The sequence below is a fragment of the Trichosurus vulpecula genome, chromosome 3 (assembly GCF_011100635.1).
Source record: "Trichosurus vulpecula isolate mTriVul1 chromosome 3, mTriVul1.pri, whole genome shotgun sequence".
Classification (NCBI taxonomy): domain Eukaryota; kingdom Metazoa; phylum Chordata; class Mammalia; order Diprotodontia; family Phalangeridae; genus Trichosurus; species Trichosurus vulpecula.
The window spans coordinates 2909868-2934067 of record NC_050575.1 but is presented as its reverse complement, the minus strand read 5'-3'; the positions used below and the strand labels follow the sequence as shown (position 1 = coordinate 2934067).

The following is a 24200-nucleotide window of genomic DNA, read 5'->3' as shown; positions in this document are numbered from 1 at the left end:
CTGGCACTTAAGGCTATACCAAAAAACCCACCATACTTTGTTATGCCTGAGAAAGCAAGTGTTTTCCTTTCCTGGTCAGTGATCTGCAAGGCCAGGAAGTTGCCAGGCTTCCTCCCCAATTCCTGCATCTCTGACGTTGCTCTCTCTGGTCTAGCCCCTAGGCCTTGGGGATGGCCACCAGTATTCTCATCAGCTCTAATCCTTCTCCTCGCCAAGTAAAAAGACTCTCTTTCCACATGAGAAGCATCAAATCCTAGAAACAGATTCCTGAAAATGCTGTCATGGACTTCTGCTGCAGACACACCACCTGCTTTTCTGTTTTCTGGTGGGTGCTGCTCCAAAGACAGAAATGGACGTATTAACCTGGTAAGTTTAAGGGAAGCAGCAGGAAGCAGTGAAAAGGCCTGGATGTGGGCCACTCGATCTCTAGGAGCGCGTTTCCTCATCCGTAAATGAAGGGGTTAGCCAAGATGACCTCTAACAAAACCTGTGATGCTAGGCAGGGCTGTATCCAAAAACACAGCTTACTTGGCCCATGACAAGGATTAGACATATACCCATTATGTTAAAAGAATAATAATAAAGCTCCTTGAGTGGGTAGAGGTTGTTTTGATCTTTTATTTGTAATTTAGTAAAGTCTTTTCTTACTGGTTGCGCGGATTGATACATTCAAACTCTGGGTGTTTGGAAGTCAAAATCTTTCAGTGGCAATTATTTTTTTAAATTAAATTGTGTTTTTTAATGAACCAAAACGCTACTTTCCTTCCCATCTCCCCCCGCTCCCCCAAATGAAAAAGCCCTTACAACAAGTATGTATAGTTAAGCAAGACCAATTCCCACCCTGGTCGTGTCCTAAAATTATAGATGAGTCGATCTGCACTGAGCCCATTGTCTGTATCAGGAGAACAGGAATGCACTTTATCACGAGTCTTCTAGAAATGGTAGTCGGCTCAGAGCCAGTGATTTCTCCTTTGTCAGATCCTCACAAAAAGCTTCACGTGGCATATATTTTAAGATTTAAAGCAAATTAAAATCCACAGGATTGCAAATGAAATTAATTATACTTAGTTACCCCCTGAATTTTTTTCCATACTTTATGGATTCTACATTAAGAATCCCTGCTCTAGAGGGTGACACAACCAAGGTTAGGTTGGGCCTTAACGATGTATAAAAAGAAAAGAACCTCATCTTAGATCTAGCTTAGTTGCTTGTACTCAGTCCTATCAGTGATTACACGCCCTGTACCTAGGATGTCTGAGATGTGTGTGCAGGACAAGCACCCGGAAAAATGAGTCGTTTTTCCACTAAACAAAAACTAAAATAAGATTTCTATTAAGTCATTCCCTATGGTTAAAATCAAACACTAGCTCTATATCTCTTTTGTAAAGGCCATCTACTGCTTACAATACTCTTAAAGCCATTATTTTAAAATAAGATGTACTTCATGCACAGTTCCTTATCACCCATATTCTACTTAAAAAATCAGGTTAACAAAAGGTCAGTTGAATAAAAGTCCTTTAGAATAACAGGATAATTCTCGATTAGTTCTTCAGTATGTTTTATTTTCATTAGATTCTTCCACAATTTCTTGGTGATAGAATTTAGGTTTGTTGGGATTATTTTTAAGCAACCAATCAGCCAGCCAAATCTAAAGAAAAAAAGAAAAAAAATTAATCTTCCTTCAATGTATACTATACATTGGAAAATATACAGGAAGAGCTTGTTAACAGTGAGGATTGGGAAAGTAAAAATCCTAATTAAAAACACCAAGTGTCTCTCATATGGATGATTCTCAAATTATAGAAAACTTGAAAATGTGATTAAAATTCACCTGCCTGGACATTCTTTACTTGCCAATTGTCACATGGTTATTTGACCCTGCATTAGGCGGTGGTGGTGGGGTGAATAGAAATTGATGTTGTGTGGCATCTACATGAATCTTTGGGACTCTAAATAAATGATATAATCACTCTGAGGTAGAGAGAGAAATCTGAAGCTTCACTAAAAAAACAAAGGATCACATACAGATTCTAGGGTATGTCTGTAAGCCCTGACCAGCCCAGGGTGGGGATCTGGAGGCAGGCACTCCTAGTGAATACCCCTTCAGACCTAGAGACTGTAAGGAATTTGAGTACTCAGGTCTAGGAGAGGCTAGCCGACTGTCACTTTGGGCCATGAAGCCCCGATCCTGTGTGATGTAGGTGGTAGAGGTGATTTTTCAATCAAGGGCTGAAGTAGCCAAATATTTGACAAGTAGTAGGAGACCAGCCAGAAAAGAAAGACAAGTTGAGGCTAACGAGAGAGGAGCTGCTAGAGGTGAAAGGATTGAAGACCTCTAGATAAGGGTGAGGGGAAGGCATAAGGCCTGAACCCAGGGGAAGGCAGCTTTGGGACCCAGATAGAGAAGATCTCTTCTTATTGGTAGTTTCAGGAAAGGCCACAGAGGCTCAAGTATGAGCCAGAGGACTGAAGGTGAAGTAGACCAAGGCTGGACTGAAGGATCATATAGGAAGCCAGTCCCTATAGCCGCTCTTTTTGTGGTGCCAAAAAACTGGAAATCAAGGGGATGCTCCTCAATTGGGGAATGGCTAAACAAGCTGTGGTATATGAATGTAATGGAATACTACTGTGCTATAAGAAATGAGGAGCAGACAGACTTCATAATAACCTGGAAAGACTTACATGACCTGATGCTGGGTGAGGGGAGCAGAACCAGGAGAACATTGTACGCGATTACAGACACACGGTATCTGTAAGGACTAACTTTGATAGACTTGGCTCTTCTCAGCAATACAAGGTTCTAAGACAGCTCCAAAAGACTCATGATGGAAAAAGCGATTCACATCCAGAGAAAGAATTAGAGTCTGAATGAAGGTTGAGGCAAACTATCAGCTCTCTTTTTTGGTTTTCTTTCTTCTTTCTCATGGTTCATTCCATTGGTTATAATTCTTCTTTACAATTTAACTGTTGTGTAAATAAGTTTAATGTGAAGGTATATGTAGAACTTATATTGGATTACATTCCATCTTGGAAGGGGAGGGAGGGGGAGAAAATCTGGAACTCAAAAACTTGAGCTGAGTGTTGGATGGAAGAAAGGAAGGAAGGAAGGCAGTCCCTGAACAGGTCCTACACTCCATTCCCAAGTCAAGTTGAGGACTGAAAAAGACCCTTTACTGCTGAGAATGGTAGCTCTACTCAGCCAAATACTGGGCCATCTAATAATATCAGCTAGCATTTATGTAGTAGTTTCTTAATATAATGTTTTAGGGTTTGCAAGATGTTTGACAAGTAGGTTCATTTCATCCTCATAACCAGTAAGTGGAAATAAACCAGTGTTGATGTCCAGACCAAGATCAGGGCAAAAACTAGGAGGAGAGCACTAAGGGGAGTGGTTAGCTGACCAGTGGTTGATGCTGAGGACCAGAATAAGAAGAACAACTGAAAACTGTGAATTGTTTATCTCACCCGAGAACCTCCGTCCCCTTTTCCAGCCCACCGTAGATATTTTATCACATGTTTCTTTTCTGTCACCTGAGAAGTTCGTGAGTTGTTACTGAGCAGGAAGAGGGACCCCTGTGTTCTAGATCATTAGATGTGATGAAAGTCGGAAACCAGAAAAGGGGAGGGAAGAATTCCTAGGGAACGGAGACTTGAACTTGCTGGTAACAAAAGTGGGTAGAATGAGCGCCCAGGAAAAGTCGCTAGAGGCTTGAATATTCCCTTGGAAAGGGGACCAAGATGGCCAGGAATGTTAATGAGGTAGAGCTGTGGTGGGCATAATTTCTCTTGGGTCTGCTGAAAGCTCTTCAGAGCAGCTGAAAATGGCTAAAAATAAGGACATCTGGCCTTAATGGATGCTCTTTAGCCCCGATGGGTAAGTAGCCATCTTGTTCTACCATCCCCCACCCCACTCCTAGCCCCTGCACCTAGCTGAATGACATGGATGGCTTTGGGAAGAGTTTTTTCTATTTGAAAAATTAATAGGACTTACTTGAGAGCCAGGAGCTCTACACAGAACTAAGATTCCTTTGCTCTTTCCTTCTAGAATAATTATACAAACTTATATAGCTGGTACTGTAGAAAGAGCACTGAACCTGGAATGAAAGGCGTCAGCTTCCACTCCCTGCTCTGCCACCTAACCAGCTGTTGCCTTTATAAAAAGTGATTTAACCTTGCTAAGCCTCATTTTTTTCATTTGTTTAAAAAATTGGGGATATTAGTACTTACCTTACAGGGTTGCTATGAGGAAAACATTTTATAAACATGAGCTATTTATACATAGAAATGCCATTGAATGAGAGACACTGCACCAAAAAAAATATTTTAAATGAGTGAAAATGGAGCTGGGAAAATCAGACATAAGGAAGAAATTGAAATACAAATAGAATTTCATTTGCCAAAAAAAATTATCAGTCCTCTTCATTTTTTTGAAGGACTTTTTTTTTAAAAGGCAACACTATTTTAGTATGAAAGAAATGTTTCTTACAAAGGGATCTGCTGGTTTGTGCTTAGAAAGCTCTGAGAGACCGGCCAACAGAGTTGGATTTACGTACAAATTCAGGTAATCTTTAGCAGCGTCTCCAGACTGGATGGGCTCAATAACCACTAAAACAAACAAGTACATTTAGAATTATTATGAGATCATTGAACATGTATAACCTAAAACACATTTCTTACTGTCTCAGGGAGGGGAGAGGTGAGGAAAGAGAGAAAATTCACAACTCAAAATCTTAAAAAAAGATTGTTAAAAATTGTCTTTACATATAAAATTATATTATTAAAAATTATTATATTATATTGTTGAAAAAAAGAAATGAAACCCAAAATAAACCATGCTTTAAAAAACTAGTATGAGAGCATAAGAAAAAGGAAATATTCAAATTTCTGCTCTGCCATATTACTTCTTTTAAATTTAAAAGTATTTAGTTGCCTTTTGGTTTTATATCAGTTATTTCTGGAAATACTCTTCCATTCAAAACTGAACCTTCCCTTATAAAAGAGAAAGTTAAGCAAAAATCAGTAACAGCAAGCTGCATCTGAATATATACTTACATATGTAATAGTATGTATGTGTATACACATATATACATACACACACACACACACACACACACACACACACACTCTCTCTCTCTCTATATATATATATAGTGACACTGTGACCAGCATCTCAGCTCCTTTGCCTCTCCTGAGAGAGCGGTAGATGCTGTTCAACTCTGTTCTCCAGGACCGTGACTGGTTTTTTGACTGCTCGGAGTTTGTGTTACCCTTTAATGATCTTTCCGTTAATACTATGGTAACCATTATTTACAATATTCCTTTATTTCCTTATTTTTAACAGAGTACTTCAACTTGGGATAAATTGTCTTTTCAGCTATACAGAAGAATGCAACGCCCAAGTGCATCCATCTTAAGACACAAAAGGACAACAGTACATACTATACTTGTGTGAAAAATTTTATGTTTAATAGGCCTCTAGAGAGACAGAGCTAGTAGGCTATAAATTCAGGTTAGAGAACCTACTACAATGTCTTCATCAGTCCAGAAGAAGCACAGTGTTTTGCACACAGTAGGTGCTCAGGAAATGTAAGCTGAATGTTGAATAAATTGTCCTTCCTCTGAAAAAGTTCTAGGATTGAGTCTCAGAATCAATAAAGAAACTGAACTCTAAGTGATCTGTATGGAGAAGGAAAGGGGAAAAGCAAAACACCCTGCATGCGGGAGGGGGTGCAGGGAAAAGAGTGCAGAACTTGGACTCCCAAGAATTCAGTCTGAATCCCAATTCTTCCACTTCCTGCCCGTGTGATCACTACCCTTTGGGCCCCTAGCTACTTCTGAGGTCCCTTCCGGCTCTACGTCTCCGATCCTACAAAGGGGAAGGGAACCGACATTTACAAAGCACCTATCCTATGCCAGGCGCTGTGCTAAGCAATCATATTATTATAGTCTATCATTTTATAAATATTATTACATCAATTATTGTAGCATTGATCCTCACTCTGGGAGGAAGGTGCTATTAGCTGGATTCTACAGTCGAGGCAGCTAAGGCAGACATGGGTGAAGTGACTTGCTGTAACGCCAATGCCATGTATTTCCTGGGTAAATTCACAATACAAGTAACTCATCATTCAACGCAAAACCAAAGTATTTCTTTAGATTAGAATACCAGGAGGTGATACTCAACAAGGTATTGATCATCAGGGAGCAAAGGCATCTTCAGCGTTCTTGTTTGTTAGGCCTCCCCACAAATAAGTTTCCTTAGACTAGTCCCTCCCCGCACCAGCTCCCCACTCTCACTACCCGCTCTGTGCCTCCCACCATGCACTGTCCCTCTGTCCCTCTGCCCCTCTGCCCCTCGCCCCAACATTCTATTTCAGTTAACATTCCTGGGACAAGCTCCTACCACGATGGGCTCCATGTCACGGCTGTCAGCTGGGCCAGAGCTCAGAGCAGGTCACAGAGGCCTACTAATGGTCCATTAACATTAAGCACTTGGTGAGTTACAGAAACTCCAAAAGAAAAAACAGCAAAAGATCCCGCTTTGCTTGCCGTTACTCTTGCCAAGGTCACATGGCCGGTAAGTGTCTGAGACTGGATTTGAACTCAGGGCTTCCTGAGGCCAGGCTCAGCAGTGTATCCAGTGCACGACCTAGGACTACGTCTTCTATTTCCTTGTGTCACTGGCATGAATTTACCCGCTCAGTTCTCATAAAGCACCAGCTTTTTTTTTTTTTATCATTTCCTAATGTATTGATCACCTAATCTGCATAGCATAATTACCTCTGTTAAGGTCCTACTCTCTTAGCTATAACACCAGCCGCATTTTGAGAGGCACCGTGTCTTTATCTAAATTTTGTGTTGGGAGACAAGTTTTGTGTCCTGTCCCGACTGCACCCCAAAAAGGCTACAAATAAGAGGGGACAGGAACTGTGGGCCCTGAGTCTTTTCCCGATAGCTTCAGTTCTTGTTCAACTCCATTTGCATGCTGATGAGAGAGACACCTGGCTGGGGCTGCAGGTGGTCATGGATTTTGGCTTGAGGCCACAGAATTCCCATGTTCCTCAGATATAACTCTTCAGTCAAAGTTGTGGGGGGTCAAAGGCTTCAAGCGCTAGATTAAAGGATGCTTTCCTTGGAGAACAGCAAAGAGCAGCACGATGACATCAGAGTCTCTGTAATGCTGGAGGGAAAGGGTGCTCTCATGTAACAGCTTCAGTCTTGGTGAATTAGTCTTCGGAACAAGAAAGTCCTAATGTATTTTCTACTTGGGCACCTAGGTGGCACAGTGGAGAGAGTCCTGGGTCTGGAGGTAGGAAGACCAGAGTTCAAATATGATCTTAGACATATACTAGCTGTGTGACTCTGGGCAAGTCACTTAAACCTGTTTGCCTCAGTTTCCTCATTTGTAAAATGAGCTGGAGAAGGAAACGGCAAACCACTCCAGTGTCTTTGCCAAGAAAACCCCAAGTAGGGGTCACAAAGAGTTGGACATGACTGAAATGACTGAAAAACAAAAATTCTCTACCTGGGCAGCGGGTGGCACAGCGGATACAGCACTACACCTGGAGTCACAATGACTTGAGTTCAAATTTGGCTCAAACACTTACTAGCAGTTTGACCCCGTGCAAGTCATTTCACCTTGGTTTGCTATATAAATGCTTGTCTTCCCTTCCTCCCTTCCCACCCCTCCACCCAAGCACGATATTCAGTTCTGAGAGTTTGACAAGCTGAAATCCACACAGGGGAAGGCAACCAAGGTGGCAAGAACGGCCTCAAAACCATTACATAGAAGGACCAACTGAAGAAAGTGAGAACAGAGAGCTCAGAGAAGAAAAGAAGGAAGGACACGATAGCTGTCTTCAAATGTTCAAAGAGCCATTGTAGAAAAGGGATTTATTTTTGCTTGGTCCCCCCCGCCGGCAGAATGAGAAGTTACACAGGCAGAAGAACTTTCTAACACTCAGAGCTGTCCAAAAGTGGAACGCGGCACCTCAGGGAGCAGGAAGTTTCCAGCCACTGGAGGTCATAGAGGGGAAGCTTTGGAGGACCATGTCTGTCTCAGGTAGAGTTTGAACTAGATGACCACCTCTGAGGCCCCTTCCAATAGTTTTATTCTGTAGCTCACCAAACAGATGATAGGCATTCCCTGCATGAGGCTGCCCCAAACAATGTTGTTTCAAAGCAGTATTATAGGCAGTCTTCCTTTCCACTCGCTCATCCCAATGTAATAACACATGACAAATAGCTGACTGAAAATGTTCCTAGGAATCAAGTGGGCAGGCAGGTGGCACAATGGATAGAGAACTGGAGTCTTCCTAAAACCAAATCTGGCCTCAGATACTTACTGGCTGTGTGACCCTGGGCAAGTCACTTCACCTGTTTGCCTCAGTTTCCTCATCTGCAAAATGACTTGGAGAAGGAAACTGCAAACCCCTCCAGTGTCTTTGCTAAGAAAACCCCAAATGGAGTCACAGGGAGTCTGAGAGTCGGACATAACAACAACACGGAACCAAGTGCCCCCATGCCACGTAACTTCATGGACATCATGAACCTTGCCCTGTTGTTAGCGCTCCCTCCCCGCCTCCAATTACTTCTACAGTGTGCCAAGCAAGATACAAACGTAGCATCTAAGACACCCTTTTCACAATTCTGAAACACATTTTGGATTACCACCCACCCAAAACCACAGCTCATGAACCCCCCCCCAACAATATGTTTACTTTTACCAGCCAGGAAACATATTAATTCAAAACTTAAATAGCACAGCAAATAGTGATTTAAAAAACAAACCAAAAAACCACACCCATGTAAATATGAGAACCTCTCCTACAGATTCCCATGTTATCAATACACACTACATAGGTAACAGATATGGAAGGTATATATGTAGAGAACATATATGACTACGACTACGAAATGTGTGCTAGAGCACACACCTGGAGCCAATGTGGCCTGGAAACATATTCAGATGGTACACATGTAGCCCAGGCAACTCTGATCCTTAACATTATAGGAACGTAAGACCTATAGTGAAAATAGCTTCCAAATTCTCCAAATTTGTAAACCTACTCTAAACTAGCTCTATTCTCCTTCAAGGAAGAATGCTCTCCCTCCAGAAGCAGCCCATTCCATTGTTGGGAATCCTTCATTGCTGTTAAGTTGTTCTTTTTATCAAGCCTAAATCTGCTATTCTGCAGCTTCCAACCACTACCTTTCATTCTGCCCTCTAGAGCCAACCAGAAAAGTCCAATCTCTTTCCCACTCAACTATTCTCCAAATATTTGAAGACAGACATCATGTCCTACTCCCCAATTCAAGTCATCTCTTCTTCAAAAGAGAATAGCTGCTGATGAATGACTAAGTTTTATAGCAGAAAATGAAATGTGTTTTAGAAATTCTTTAACCTAAATAATCACTAGTTTTATTTTTGTTACAGTTGCTAATTATCTTTTAATCTAAATTTTGTTATTACCCTTATCTATAAAGGAATCCTCTGGTAGTCTGGTCTGATACTGAATCTGTAAACTGGTTATGATGGTATTGTCATTTTTGTTAACTAGCATGGCCCAACCATGAGCAATCAATACAATCATCTTTTACTTGGAAGATAATGTCATCCTCATCTACTTCTCAGAGCTGGGGATGGTACTGAAGTCTAGAAGAAAGGCTAGCTGACCGAAAGAGAACGACTGATGAAACCATATCTAGGGTAGAAACCTTATGTGATCATACAGCTAAAAACCTGATATGTGCAACAAGTTATATAAAAGTCCTTGTGCATTTCTTCAGAAACACTGCGAGTGCTGGTATTCTACTGAGAACCCAGATAGTTTGAAATTTCAAGTCAATTGCTTACATAAAAAGATAACTGACAATAAAATAGCAGGAGACTACTCGAGAGAAAAATCAAAAAAAGATAGAAGGTATTAAAACTGGTCCAATTCTTTTTCATAATGACAATAACTCACAATTAGAAGGGAAGTAAAAAACTAGCCGAGGGATGCAATTGTAGCACTTCATAAGAACTTTTCTTCAGAAAGAAGACTTAAACCACTTATCTCTATTTGGTAATGAGAAAGCACGTGGGAATCACTCATGTATTTACACTCCACAATTGGAAATTCTACCCTTTCAGATCCAAAAAGCCTTTAAAAGTCTAACTTTTCTTTAGAAGACAGATAAAAAAGAATTGTAAGAAGATGCACTTAAATTTACAACTCATATAACTCACCTTCAGGAAACATGAATCGAATTTCTCTTTCTGCTGCTGCAAAATTTTTACTTCCATGAAGTGCATTCCTTAGGTCATCTGTTCCATAGATTGCCCTTAGACTAAAGGAAGGTAGAATTGATGTCAACTCAATCTAACACCCTTCCCAAATCTTTCATATATGCATTCCTCTTACAAATGAAGCCCAATTTACAAAGACATTGTCACTTCTCACTTACGGAGGCTTTAATTTTTTTGAACTTGGGTTCAAAGCTATCTAAAAGAGGGTCAAGCAACACAATTAAATTTGTAGGAAGGGCACTGGACAAAAAGGTGGGAAAGGGGATGAATATGCTGGCAAGGAAAAAAATAAACACAGTAATTTGAGAGAGTAGGAAGGAAAACCTTGACTAGGAGGATCAAGAAACCAAATTTGGTAGCATTGACAACAGTTTAAAACACTAACATCCATCCCAGTTCTGTTAACATTTTTACTTGACTGGCGTGTTACATAGGTATGAGAAGAAAATCAGATACTTCCTAGAGACAGTCCAAGCCTTTTTTGTGGTACCTGTTATTTGCACATGTACACACACACACACACACACACACACACACACACGCCCTTAACAAAATTAAAAGAAAACAAGGAAACTTCCAAAAGAAAAGGAATATCTCATATTACTGGAGTCAGACTCCAGTTACAGAGGTAAATTAAATTTTCTCCTAGGTAAATTACCTGTCTGGGTGTGTCTCCTTAGCTTTGAAGCTATTGAATGGTCCCATAAGATCTAGCCAGTGAGAGATTGCATTATGTCTGGCTAATATCATGGCAACGAGTGGACCCGAACTCATGTATGCTGTTAGATTAGGGAAAAACATTTTCCCATACTGTTCCACATAAAAGTTGCTACACTGTTCAGGGCTAAAACGAAGTTTTCTTCTCTATAAAGGAAACAAACAGATACGCAAGAAAAACTGATTAATTCAGACATAAAAGGCAGATGATCTGTCAGCTAGAATCTAACAAAGAAACAGTCTGTCTAGAAAATTAGGACTGCCGGCAGAGTGGAAAGAGAGACAGCCGCAATCAAGAAGCCTTGGGCGACAAGCTGTGTGACCGTGGGTGGGCGAGTCACCTAAACTCAGCGCCCCAGGCCACTCTAAAACGTAGATGCAGGCGAGGAACGCTCAGGACCAGTAGCCAGTTTCCAGCATGGATGCTATGAACAGATATGGGTCAATTTTCCCCCTCTTGCCTAAGCCAAGATTATGAGACGGAATGTTTGACCTCAAGGGAACAAAACTTGCAAGTCGGGAGATCTGACCCCAGCCAGCCAGGACCCCCTTCGGGCCTCAGTTTCCCATCTCTAAGATGGGGCTGGACTGGTTGATTTCTAAGATTCCTTTCTGCTCTGAAATGCTATCCTACTAAGTAATCTGTATACAAGATGAAGTTATCATGTGCCAATTCTAAACAAAAATGCCACCTCATATTCAATTCAAGGACCATTTAAGTGTCCAGTATGTTTAAGGTACTGTTGTTTATATAATTCACATAACATTATAGTTTTCAAAGTTCTTTTATACAATCACCTAAAATGACCTCCTAACAACTCACTGATGTGGGCACATCTGCAGGAAGATCTGTAAAGCAGAACTAAGATATCAACTAGAGGGCTTTAACAGTTGTAAGTTAGATAACAATTCATAATTATTAAACAGCTTATTTAACGCTATGTAATTCAAAAGCAATAAACTGAATTTCTCATAAAAGTTGTAATTCAGACCTTTCACCAATTCACACTGACCTTCCCCCCACCGATGTGTGAATATAGTTATCTCTTCCACATCACAACTTTCCCCATCGCAGTTTTGATATCTCGCCAGTTGGCATAAGAAATGAAATGGGGATTTTTTGGAAGTTTTGCAGAAGCCACAGACAACGTGTGAACATTAGTAAACAACACAGAAAAAGTTTAGGAAGTCAGAAATGAATAAAATATATGTATAGTATTCTATAATACCAACCCAAATTTTACAATAAGGTACATCCCATAAAAGAAAAAGAAAAAATTCAGACTTTTTCTTTGGTACGAAAGGAGGGCCAAAAAATTTTATGTGGATTTTCCAGATTTCAGGGGTGCCCTACACCTAACTCTTGCGATGTAAAAGAGATAACTGTGTTTCAGAAGGCAAATTGAGGGTTTTTCTAAATAGGCTCAGAGAATGGGCTCTAAAGGTTCATGTTTTTTTAGTTCTGCCCCCTGGCTTGTTGATTAGTGGGCTCAGAGAAAAATCATTTCCTCTCAGGAGTCCCCATTTTATAATCATTATAGTCTCTCTAAGAGAGAGACTACAAGGATTAACTCCCATTTAAAAAAAATCATAGAAGCTTCCTGATCTGCTAAAGGACATTATTGAAACAATCCCCTTCTTGAACTGAATGTCTCATGCTTTTCCCTAAATAGAGCTACCCAAGTCTATGAACTTCAGTTCCCCACATAATAGCAGCTAGCATCTATGTAACATTTTAAAGCTGAAGCACAGTGTTTTAAAACATTACTCAACTTTATTTCCACAACAACTCTGAGAGAAAGGTGATATTATTATCTTAATTTTACAGATGAGAAAAGGAAGGTAAACAGAGCAGTAAGTGAAGCGTATGAAGATGAATTCTGGACTGTTTTTCTGATGCCAGGCCCAGCAGTCTATCTACTGAAGCCATCTAGCTGCCTCTCATGCAAAACAAGGCACAAAAAAAGGAGATGAGCTCCAAGTTTTAAATGAACAAACATTTATTAAGTGCCTGCCAGGTGCAAGGTACTGCTACGCACTCCTTCAGCTCTAAAATCTAGTCTTAGGAAATATGCAGTGTTGGTGAGCGGGGCCCAAACACTGAATGAAGGATGGATTGGAGCAGGGAGCAATGAAGCAGGGAGCCTACCCACAACTATTCCAGTAGTCCAGGCAAGAGGTAATGGGGGGCCTGCATTACAGAAAGGTGGCCGCATGAATGGAGAGAAGGGGAGATATATATATGAGAGATGTTACGAAAATAGAAACAGATTGGATATGTGGGGAAAATGCAAGTGAGGAGCTGAGGATGGTAGTAAGATCATAAGGGCCGAGGACGTAAGAGGGAAGTTCACAAGAAGGGATTATATTGGTGGGAAGATGATGAATTCTATTTTAGACACGCTGAGTTTGAGATGCCTATGAGACACCTAGTTATAAAATATGCAAAAGGCAGTAGGGACATGGACTGGAACTCGGGGAAGCCATGAGTAGGGGCTCTTACTAATACAGGATCCACTGATCCTCCACCATGGCCAGATTTCATGGGGGTCTGTGAAATCAGATGGGAAAAATTACATATTTCTTTTCATTAATCTTCAAAGGGGTCCATAGGGTTTAGACTGCTCAAGGTTTCCTTAACAGGTAAAAAGCTCAAGAACTCCTGGTCCAGAGCGAGAAGAGAAGGGGGCTTATGACAAAGGTTTGGGGGTATGACACAGGAGACAGAGAAGGAACGAATGAAGGGTCAGACCACTGAGGAGAAATAGGAGAGAACAGGGCCACAGAAACCTAGAGCAGGCGGCCGTCACTGCGATGCAGTGTGATCCAGCGGCAAAGGCTGCGGAGAGGTTACAAAGAATGAGGCACATTAAATATGGCAAGAAAGAGGTCACTGGGGGCTTTGAGAGGGCAGTTTCAACTCAATGAGGAGGTCAGAAGGGTTTAGGATTAAGGGAAAAAAAGAGGAAATGGAGGTAAATTCAAAAACCTCACATTTTAAGAGAGAATACTTACTTCTTTCCTTTTAAAAACATTTTCTAACGAGGCAATATGGCAGGAGAACTTTAGGATGGTGGGATATTTAGCTCTTTAAAAAATAAGGGATCGAGGATACCCAATTATGTTCTATTTGATAAATAATTATCATCACCCAAATTTTGGCAAATCTTTAAATCCCTATAATAGGAATACTACGCATTTAGTATGAAATAAAACGGCCATTCCGAAATGCAAAGAAGGAAGCAAACATTTACCTGCACAATGGTGAACCCGGACTTGAGGATGATATCTTCGATCTCCTCTTCCTTGTCCACAACGTCCGGTTTGATAATGGCCAGTGTTCTTTCCACGTAAATCTGCGGGGGGGGCATTAGCGCCTCCATCCGGGCTTCTCCGACAAACCCGGTTTCTCCACAGGTGTGAGCTTCTCCGCCCAACGCAGAGCGGTGGAAATTAACAAGGGCTGCGTGCTTTCCTACCTACCTACTTCCGTAGCAATCGGAATCCCTCCGGGCCACCCCTAACACATCCCCCCCCCCCCGGTGGGCGGGGTCCTTGCAGATGAGGTCACAGAAGCCCAGAGAGGGTGGCAGTTGCCACTGATCGGCGCTGGAGTGGCTTCCAGGGCAGGGCGGCGCAGGATGCAGAGGGCACGCAGAGCGGCACTCGCCTCCGCCTCCGGGCCTGCCACCCCCCCCCCCCCCCCGCCCCGCGGCGCTGCCTCTTCGGTTGCTAGGAGACCCCAAGGACGCAACGGCGAAGGCCACGCCCCCAGCTCCTCCCCCAGTCCGGCCCGCCCCGCCCATCTCCCTCACCCCCTCCCCCATTAAACAAACAGTTCCGAGATGGTTAAACAACATTTATTCTAAGGTGGGTCACACAGAAGCCTGGTGGAAGGGGGCAGCCTCTGGGCGGAGGCACAAATGGCCGAGCCGCCCCGCTCCTCGGGGTCCCTGACTAAGAGCACCCCGGCTTCTCTTGGGTGACTAAGGCCTCTCACTCTTAGGAACAAAGGAAAACTCTTCAACTCGAACAATCTCTGAGATAGGGCCCCCCCACCCCGGAATCCAGAAAGGCCTCGGCCGGGCACAGCCGAGGTCAGGGGTTAAGGTCAGGCTTGCCGCCGGAGCCGCCGGCTGGGAAGCCCAAGGGGTTAATCAGTCCACATGACTCAAGTCTCCTCTTCTGTCTAACCAAATACTTAGCACCTGTGCCAGGCAAGAGGAGAGAAAGCTGTAAATCCCAGAAGCCCCCAGAGGGCTGCACATGGTGAGGGCAGCTAGCTACATAGCCTCTCCCCTTCTCCAGCTAGCCACCTCACTAATTCAAGGGTTCAAGGCAGCTAAGGCACAGTCTTCACACGCAGGCCTTTCTCTGACTGCTACACACCTTGGGAATGGGCAAAGACCAGGCGATGCCAAATTTCTAGGAGTAAAGGCAGCCGCCTGAAAATACTCAATGGCTATAGCTTCTCCTTTACTAGTCTGGCTGCGGTTTCTCCTCCCAGTGGTTGTTGGCTTGTGGCTTGGGACGTTGCTCCAGGCAACCTGCAAGATCTCACCACAGAAAGTCATCCTTTCAGGATTCCTTCCTGTCCTCTTCCCCCAGCTCTCTGCTGCTTTCCCCTGACTACTTGTGCTATAGTGGACAGAGCCCTGGATTTGGAGTCAGAGAACCTGGGTTAAAACCCCAGGCTATGTTACCTTGGGCAAGTCACAACCTCCCTGGGCCTCAGTTTCCTCATCTGTAAAATGAGGATGATGGATTAGATCAAGGTTCTCAGCCTGGCATCTGTAAATGTTTTATTATTTTGATAACTGTATTTCAATACGTCACTTCCTCTGTAATTCTATGTATTTTATGCATTTAAAAAAACATTCTGAGAAGGGGTTCATAGGCTTCCCCAAACTGCCAAAGGGGTCCATGACACAAGAAAACGGTCAAGAACCCCTGGAGATGACCTCCAAGGTACCTTCCCAACCCTAAATAGAAGATCCTATGACGTTCCACCTCTCTACACAGAGCTGCAACATACCCTCGTACCCCACAGCTTGCCCTCTGACACAGGGTTCAACAGTGGGCTGATGAATCTGGTAAAGGACAAACCCAGGAAGGCTAAGGGAAGCCCCGGAAGGTCACTTTGAATCAAAACAGGAAGAAGATGGAACAGGTTAACTACAAAGTCCCGTGCTCCTATGCCAGCCTCCTCCAAGGGAACACTAACTGGGGCTTAGGATTTACTGGGCCATAAACTTCACGGTGAACCTGTGAGCACCTCAGGACCACATTCGCTCACGGTCCTCAATCTCTAAGGGAAAGAGCACTACTCCTAGACCACCACTTATGTGAATGCTCTGAAAAGTGGCCTCTTCTTCCTACAAATCCCTAAAATGTAATACCTGAATCTGCTCTAGGACCTCTCTTTGCATCTCTATTGCCATGTGGTAAATATGGTGGTCAGAGTCATTGTACATTACAGCATTCTGGAACATCAGCATCAAATCGCGCTGGAACTGGGCCATGTTGTGGATACGTCCCTTAGAGAGGCTCCTCTTCAGACTGGTCAAGTCCATGGGTCTGCAAGTGGCCAAGAGAGACCAGGAGGAATTACGCAGTCATATGGAATATAAACTGGTCTGATTCTTCTAGATAACTGACCTCCCCCTTCAATAGGAGCTACTGCTCCTGATAACACATCGTGCAATTCAAATGCTTAGTGAGAAAGTATCTGAGAGCTCAGCGTGCACAGCGCTGTAAACATCTGTCATTTATTTATTCCCACTTTCGTGGATAATCCAAATGCTACGAAGAATGATTTTTTTCCTCAGGTGAAGAAAACCAAAGGAGGAAAAAGGACTAAAGTAGGAAAGATAACCCAAATGGGTATTTCTTACATAGAAAGGATTTTTTATTAAAATTGCTACGTTAGTGCAAAGTTCTGCTTTCATTCATATGTGGCGTCCAGTTGGGTTTTCTTGCCTTCATACACCCACCCATATGAACTTCCTAAATTTCTCTTGGGCTTAACAGACAACAGTTGACTATACCAAGTGAGCTGGGAAAAGCTAAGTGAGAAGTGACCAACACTGCCTGCTCTCACAACCGTGCAGATTCTCCTTCTGCAAGTTTTAGTTCAAAAGGAAATTACAAGGCACTAGCCAAAGCCTTTTCTCACCCTCTTTTTCCTCCAAAGAGAAAGATGGTGACCTCTTCATAGCTTTCTCAACATCTGCTGACAAACATTATTTTCCTTACTTCTAGGTACAGCAAATAAGGCACGAGATCATTGAAAATACAGGGCAACAGAATGAAAAGAGAACAGGCACAAGGATATGAAGGGTTCCTTCCCCCTTCTTCACTGACCTTTTCACCACATCCTTGTACCCCGGAGCTTGCCTATCTGACACAGGTTTCAGAAATGGACTGCTGAACCTGGTAAGGGACAAACCCAGAAAGGATAAGGGGAGCCCGGGCAGGTCACTTCGAATCAAAACAGGAAGAAGATGGAACAGGTTAACTACAAAGTCCCGTGCTGTTCTATGGCAGCCTCCTCCAGGGAAACACCATCTGGGAGTGGGAAAATCTGGAAATTCCCTCTTGACATATAGACATATAGAACACTTGATGCTAATGCTACATACCATGTAGGGCTCAGATACTTGTTTGAGACCCTGTCTGCTAGGGTCCTAGTAGAAAGAGGCATTTACTTGAAATCTAAACTTGATCGCAGAGGTGGCATAGTGTAGTGAATAGAAAGACAACCATGGGCTTGGAAGACCTAGGCTCAAGACCTACTTCGGACATACAGTGGCTGTATGATCATGCGTAAAGGAACCTCTTAGTTTCCCAGGCACTGTTCTGCATCAATAGAGGGAATTTCCTTTCAGAAATTCCTCATTCCAATGAAATAACAGGTTCAGAAAATAAAAATTACAATTTTTATCTCTTAAAGTCCCATTTCTGAAGAAAAACTAGAAATTAAATTCAAATAACAGCAACTTTTTTTTCCAGACACCCACAAAAGCAGGTTTATTGCTGGTGCTGACGGAAAGGACCAAACACAGGCTAAGCTTTTGTCTCATGTGGCCCATTTCCAACATACATTCATGTCTTCTACTATGCCTCACCTACCCATCTCCTGACAACACAGCATGGGAAGTAGGCTTCAATGGTCAACAGCCATTCTACCATCAGCTTCTTACCTGTGACTGGCAATCATCTTCCAGACTGGAAGGAGGGTTTTCTTGAATAGCAGCTGTTCCTTGACAAGATCACCCTGGTTTGGAGCAGTCCTATGGGAAGGGACATGGTGATTTCCCAAATGCTGTTCTCATTCTGTTAGGCAGACAATCAAGGTACTGCCTATGTTTAGGACTTAACTTTTTATCAGGTCTCACCAAAGGAAGGAACTTTATTCCTTGTGTCTATTCAACATTAAAGAACTGAAACACTACAGAATGAGAGATACTATGTTCTTCCAAAGCTTTCATAAATGACACTCAAAACTATGAACAAGCTCAGTCTTCATGGTATTTCAATGATGGATTTACTTCTTTTTAAGGCTTTTCTGTGATCCTGACAGTACATCTATGGGGGTCTTTGCCTTCTTCACTCCTGCTAATCTGCTCCTCTGCAATCCTGACATAACACAGTTGGCCTATGAAGTTCATGCCCTGACCTCAGCCAGAATGGCACTCAAATGTTGAGATTCTCTTCAGTATCTTCAGGAGAAAAGATATGTGACTCAAGTCACTAACCAACTGTCTAAGAAGGTTCACCTTCAGGAAATTCCCCTTCATACCAAAAAAGAATGTGGAAACAGCGTAATTGTGTGTACTTCTGCCCCCACACACATTTAGAGATTATTTTTATTTTTGTATTTAAACCCATGTAAATGAGATCTTATCAATTTAATAAAACATATTAGCCCTGTGAAAACAGAGAAAGTTGATTTTAATATTTCTAGATTAACATGGCTGTGAATTTCTGCCTAATACTAATGTCTCAATAGTACAAGGTGAATATGTTTCTTCTAAAGTTGGCATCATAGGTAAACTTTCCAAAATTTCAAAATATATACACAATTATAATTTGCTAGACGTCATCAATAGAAAAGGCAAAAAGCCTTTTCAGGTTCTGAAATCATCTGAAAAAAATTCATCACCTTTCATTTTCATCTCATTTTGCTTCCAAAAGAAATAAAACCCACAAAGAAGCTTAGCAAAAATCTAAAAACAAAAAAGCAAAACTAAAAATGAAATAAAAAACACGCCCAGCAAGCCAGCATTCTGTTCCTGATGCAGCTTTTCCATATAGAAAAAACAGAATTCCATCTAAAACAAAGTCATTATAAACATAACCATGGTGTAACACAGCCACTACCACATTTCATAAGCAGGTACACGGGATCCTTTAGAGGCAGTAAGAGTGTGAACTTGGGCTAAGGCGGACTCTAAAGTTTTAAATCCTGCCTCAGACACTTACGGACAAGTTACAATTTCTCTAAAACTTCTTTACCTCATCTGTTAAAAGGGATAACAACAGCATATAGCTTACAGGGTTATTGTGAAGATTAAATGAGACTGTATCTCTCTCTCTCTCTCTCTCTCACACACGCACACACTATATATATATACATTTTCTCAACCTTAAAGTCAACATGACAGCTATTATTATTATTCTTAGTAGTACAATATAATACTGTCTTATGTCCATGGTACTAGAGAATACGATTCACAAGGTAGTTCTGTGGCTTCGTTTCACTTTTCTAAACACAAAGTGAGCACTATGGGCAATATGACCGCTCTGATACAAAAATGTATCTTCAAAAGAAGTAATATTTGTCAAAAGTACTTAGCACGGTACCTGGCACATAGTAATAAATTCCTATAATGCTTCTCTTCCCCCTTAGCTATGATTTTCTTTAGCTATAGTTTTAAATGTTTATTGCTCTACTGGAATATTAGCTAAAAACAATTTTTAAAGCTCTCCCAATGAAGATCGCAACTCTTCCATTCTTTAGTAGATGGTCTTGGCCAAGTTTGGTCTATGGCCAAACAAATCAGAGTAGACCAACCTGGCAACGGACCTCTTGAAGCAGGCTGATCCTTTAACAAAAGAGAGTCCATTACTGGTTGATATTTGAAGCCCTTCCAGCTCTGGAGGACCTGCCAGAGCCTGTGTTTCTACGAGAACTCCAGAGTCATTTCTATGTCATGATGCTAATACTAGGGCAGAACTTTAGTGGAAGCTTGTTATTACATTCTATAGATAATAATCACTCATATTTAAGACAGTTCTTAGGTCTCTCTCTAGCTTTTTCTCCTCAAAGATAAAATACCTTAACTTCTATAGCTATTCCTTTAAGGTCCTACCTAAGTTCAGAAAGGTTCCTCACCAGAATATTGGCAACCAGATTGACTCCCAATAACAATCTAAGAAAACACAGGGGTAGCCTACCAGGGTTTGCACATTGATAATTTGGATATTCTTTAACCATTTAGTCACCTTTGTGATTTCCCTTAAACAAAATCCCTTGTTTGCTTCTGCTTCTACTTACTTTAGGTGTAGAAATAGAAATTAAAATAGTATAAAGATGTTCCTGAATCAGTAGAATTCCCAGAACCCTGGCTTTCTACTACTAGGCGACAGTCCAGGCCAAGGGGCCAAAATTGAGATGTAGTTAATAGTCGATAAACATTTATTAAACGCCTACTGTGTGCCAGGCACTGTGCTAAGTGCTGGGGATACAAATAAGAAAGACAGTCCCTGCCCTGAAGGAGCTTACAATCTAATAAGCAAAGACGTTTTTGGGAGACAGACATCCAGTTCTAAAGAATGTTACCCTTCAGAGATGTTTTTTTGCTAGAAGGAAAACCCACAACTCCCACTTTTCAAATCTGTTTGAAATACAGTCAGGACTCAGTTACTCATAGTGACTGCATTTCTAATAAAGAGGAAAGTTTTAACCTACCTTTTGGTTTAGAGATGGAAAATCGCCATTCAAATAGGCTGAAAAATCATCAAAAGAAAACATTCCAGAGTACATTTGTTGTTTCACATTTATCATATGCCATCTTCCACCTTTTTGGTTCACATACATAAGGAGTTAGAGTAAAGTTTAAAACAAAGCAAAAAACCCCAGATCATTATGACACATCTGATGACTGTTACTCACATCTTGGAGGAAGAGGCATTGCTGGAATTTAAATCCACCAATGGAGTCTCCTTAACGTTGTGGCCATCATCACACTCACCCAAAGGTGGTCTGCTCTCTACCTCAGAGACACATCCTTCACCCTTTTCTTCTTTGGGCTCTTCCTTTGTCCCCCCCTGGGGAGGCCAGGAGACAAAGCAAGCTTTAGAAAAAGCTTCAGTATCAGAGCAACATCTCTTCCTGGCTAAGGTGACTTAAGAGCTAATCACATTAAGTACTGAATAAACAGCAGTTTTAGGACTAAATTGCTTTAGCAGAGTACAACAGAACTTTCCCTTTTTTCCTCCAAAACAAATAAGGAAACACCACACCCTTGACATCAGCAAGCCCTGCTATGAAAAGCTTGGAAGGCTATATCTTCAATCCCTATTGTCAGGGCAGTCTTCCTAGGTTAGACCAGAGCAAACAGTCAATGAGAAACATATCCTAGTTAGATAGCTGGTTTAGCTCTTCACTTACCTCTTCACTCTCTGGGGGTGGCCCCTGAACTTCATACATATCTGAGGAAACTGGGGCCATCTCTGGCCTCTCATTTTTTCCCTCCAGCTCCTTCTGTGCTACTGAGCCGTTTCCCTTGGCTGGAAACTCCTCGATCTCCCTGCACGGCTCCCCTGCCTCTCCCTCAACATCTGGAGTTTCCCTTCCTTCTTGCTTCCTAGAGCCAGGCTGAGACCTGCAGCCCTCACTTGGCCCCTTGCTGCTGATGCACAGTGGCTCCATCAAGTAGGCTACCTGCAATAACAGTTTATTTCCATATTTATAAGGATGCCAACGGGAATCATGAACTAGACCCACAATTGTGCTAGGGACCAGGTGTGGTCCTGGTCATTCTGGAGATGGCTTTATCCCAACTGCCATCCAAAACCCTTCTATCCACCACCACCCTTAAAGCCCAGAGTTACGTTTCAGCTTGAAGTCACAGAATACTGTACCCTCATTATCCTCATTCCTATTAGGTAACTACTGACCTCCCTCGAAGAAATGCAGCGTACTACAGATGGTCCTGTGCTGCTTTTTTTAAAAAAAAATCTCTTCCTGTAATTTCCTAAACTCCCAGTATAGAAACCTTCTCCAGTGATACAGAGTGGCCACTCATCTGTAACAAAATCTTAAAGAGCTGCCTCGGGCACTGAGAGGTTAAGTGCCTTGCCCAGAGTCGCACAGCTAAGGAGGCCAAATGTGGAAAAGGCAAGATTGAATCGAGGTCTTCCCGACTTTCTAATTGGCCCTCGGTATCATAGCACACTTCACTCTGACAGTGCTGGATGAGTGGGGATCATCTCAGCTCCCTCCAGTTAGTGTCTTAGGAAAACATGAGGGTAAAGTACAAAGGAAAGTTCTCTAAGAGAGTGAAAACTTGCCCTCATTCTGGACCTGCCCACTCTGAGCAAACACGATTACCTCAGAGAGGAAATGAAGGAGGTTCTGGTGGTTGAATTGTTCTGTCTCTTCCTGGGATTCCTCACTGCCTCCATCCCCCATAAGGGGGTCACTGGACTCTCTGCCTAAGTCGCTCTCCTCTAGCTCCTCTCCTCCTGGCTCTTCTGTTTCCCTCCAGCTGCCCACTTCAAGATCCAGACTGGAGTCCCATGAGCTGAAGACGGACCTGTAGTCGTTGCTCAGCTCAGAGTCATTAGGATAATCTTGTTCAGAATCCAACCAAACCCAGTCATGCCCCATCTGCAAATACACAGAAAGAAGGATTAGACTGATTCAACATTCCAAAACCAACCCCAACATCCACCTCTCCTCCATACTTCCGAACAGTCGAGTGGACAGGAAGCTCTCTATCGAATATTTAAGAAGGGGAATATTATCTAAGTTCCCAAGTTGATTTTTAGTTTTTCTCCTAATTGCAGCTGAAGGGGAAATAAAGAGTGAAGAGAAAGTACTGCAATCAGCAAAATAAAGCAGCTATTCCTCCCCATCTCAAAAGTTTTGTTTTAGATTTCCCAAGTGTTCAGCCCAAAGCAGAGAGGATAGACCTAATAATGCAGGCAAACCCAAAAAATACTCTTCCCCTGGAGAAGAGGCACATGTTACGAAATGTAGTAAGGTAAACCTGAGGAAATAAATATGCCCACTAACCACAGTCCTTGCTATTTGGCTTCATCTTTGTCATTCCTGTGACACTGTTCTGAATCTGCCAATGTTCTCCTAGCCAAATCTTGCAAAATGATAAACCTCTACCGGTTCTAAGTCATACTGTCCAATTTTCCTAGCCCTCTGACTTTTCTTCCCATCTTTCGCTGGACTAATCTTGCTCCCTTAGCAAACAGCATCAACCAGGGCTCAGTCCCTGGCCCTCTGCTCACCTTATAGTTTGTTAGACTTCAATTTTCATCTATTATAATGACTCCTAAACATACATCATTTCCAGTCCAGACCATTCAACTCTTCATTTACCCAAAAGACAATACTCCTTGTGTGCCCTGATGTCGTGAACTCATGTCCAAAATTCAACTTCTCAGTTTAAAAAGGTGCTTCTCCTTCCCAATCCTCCCACCAATATCAGTAACTTTCTTCTAGGTTGCTGAGCTCACAACCTCTGAGTATTACCCCTACATCCATCTGCTGGACTTGGAGTCAAAAGACCTCTGTATAAATCCCAGCTCTAACAGTTACTACCTGTGTAACCTTGGACAAGTCATTTTAAACCTGAGTCTTAGTTGGACCAGACAACCTCTAAGGTCCCTTCCAGCTCTAGAATTAGTACTAATAATCTCACCCCATAGTATTTATTACATTCACCCCATCTCCTCTGTTCAGGCCCTTTACTGATTCACTCCTAGAGTGACACAATACTCTCCTTACCCTTAGGTCCTTCCTGCATCACCCAACGTTGTTCTGAAAACCTAAATTACTTCCCTGATCAAGAACCCACGAAGATTTCCTATCCCCTATTAGGTCAAGTCCAAACTCTTAACATTCAAATTCCTTCATCAACCAAACCCCAACCAACTCTGCTCCAACTAG

At 42.2% G+C, this 24200-nt stretch overlaps 2 protein-coding genes across 2 annotated transcripts; both read right to left on the bottom strand.

Moving 5' to 3' along the window:
• Nucleotides 1–1487: 1487 nt before the first annotated feature.
• NME5 (NME/NM23 family member 5) lies at nt 1488–14516 on the bottom strand. The gene is made up of 5 exons (XM_036751893.1): nt 14263–14516; nt 10950–11155; nt 10232–10332; nt 4487–4605; nt 1488–1648 (listed from the first exon to the last, which is right to left on the bottom strand). The coding sequence occupies exons 1-5, from the start codon at nt 14389–14391 to the stop codon at nt 1550–1552; spliced, it is 654 nt and encodes a 217-aa protein (XP_036607788.1). The 5' UTR covers nt 14392–14516; the 3' UTR covers nt 1488–1549.
• A 478-nt stretch (nt 14517–14994) lies between these two features.
• Nucleotides 14995–22904, bottom strand: LOC118841393 (bromodomain-containing protein 8-like). Its single transcript, XM_036748787.1, has 8 exons — nt 22626–22904; nt 21684–21956; nt 21186–21340; nt 18211–18300; nt 17372–17440; nt 16408–16585; nt 15732–15752; nt 14995–15144 (listed from the first exon to the last, which is right to left on the bottom strand). The coding sequence occupies exons 1-8, from the start codon at nt 22902–22904 to the stop codon at nt 14995–14997; spliced, it is 1215 nt and encodes a 404-aa protein (XP_036604682.1).
• Nucleotides 22905–24200: the final 1296 nt, after the last annotated feature.

Coding starts and splice junctions, on each gene's coding strand:
- NME5 (XM_036751893.1), bottom strand. CDS start 14,391: ATGGAGGCGCTAATGCCCCCCCCGCAGATTTACGTGGAAAGAACACTG. Junction 11,156..14,262: donor CCGGGTTCACCATTGTGCAG/GTAAATGTTTGC, acceptor TTTCCTTTATAG/AGAAGAAAACTTCGTTTTAG. Junction 4,606..10,231: donor TCGATTCATGTTTCCTGAAG/GTGAGTTATATG, acceptor TGTTTGTTTTAG/TGGTTATTGAGCCCATCCAG.
- LOC118841393 (XM_036748787.1), bottom strand. CDS start 22,904: ATGGGGCATGACTGGGTTTGGTTGGATTCTGAACAAGATTATCCTAAT. Junction 17,441..18,210: donor AAGATGATTGCCAGTCACAG/GTAAGAAGCTGA, acceptor GTCCCTTACCAG/GTTCAGCAGTCCATTTCTGA. Junction 16,586..17,371: donor TACAAGGATGTGGTGAAAAG/GTCAGTGAAGAA, acceptor GGCCACTTGCAG/ACCCATGGACTTGACCAGTC.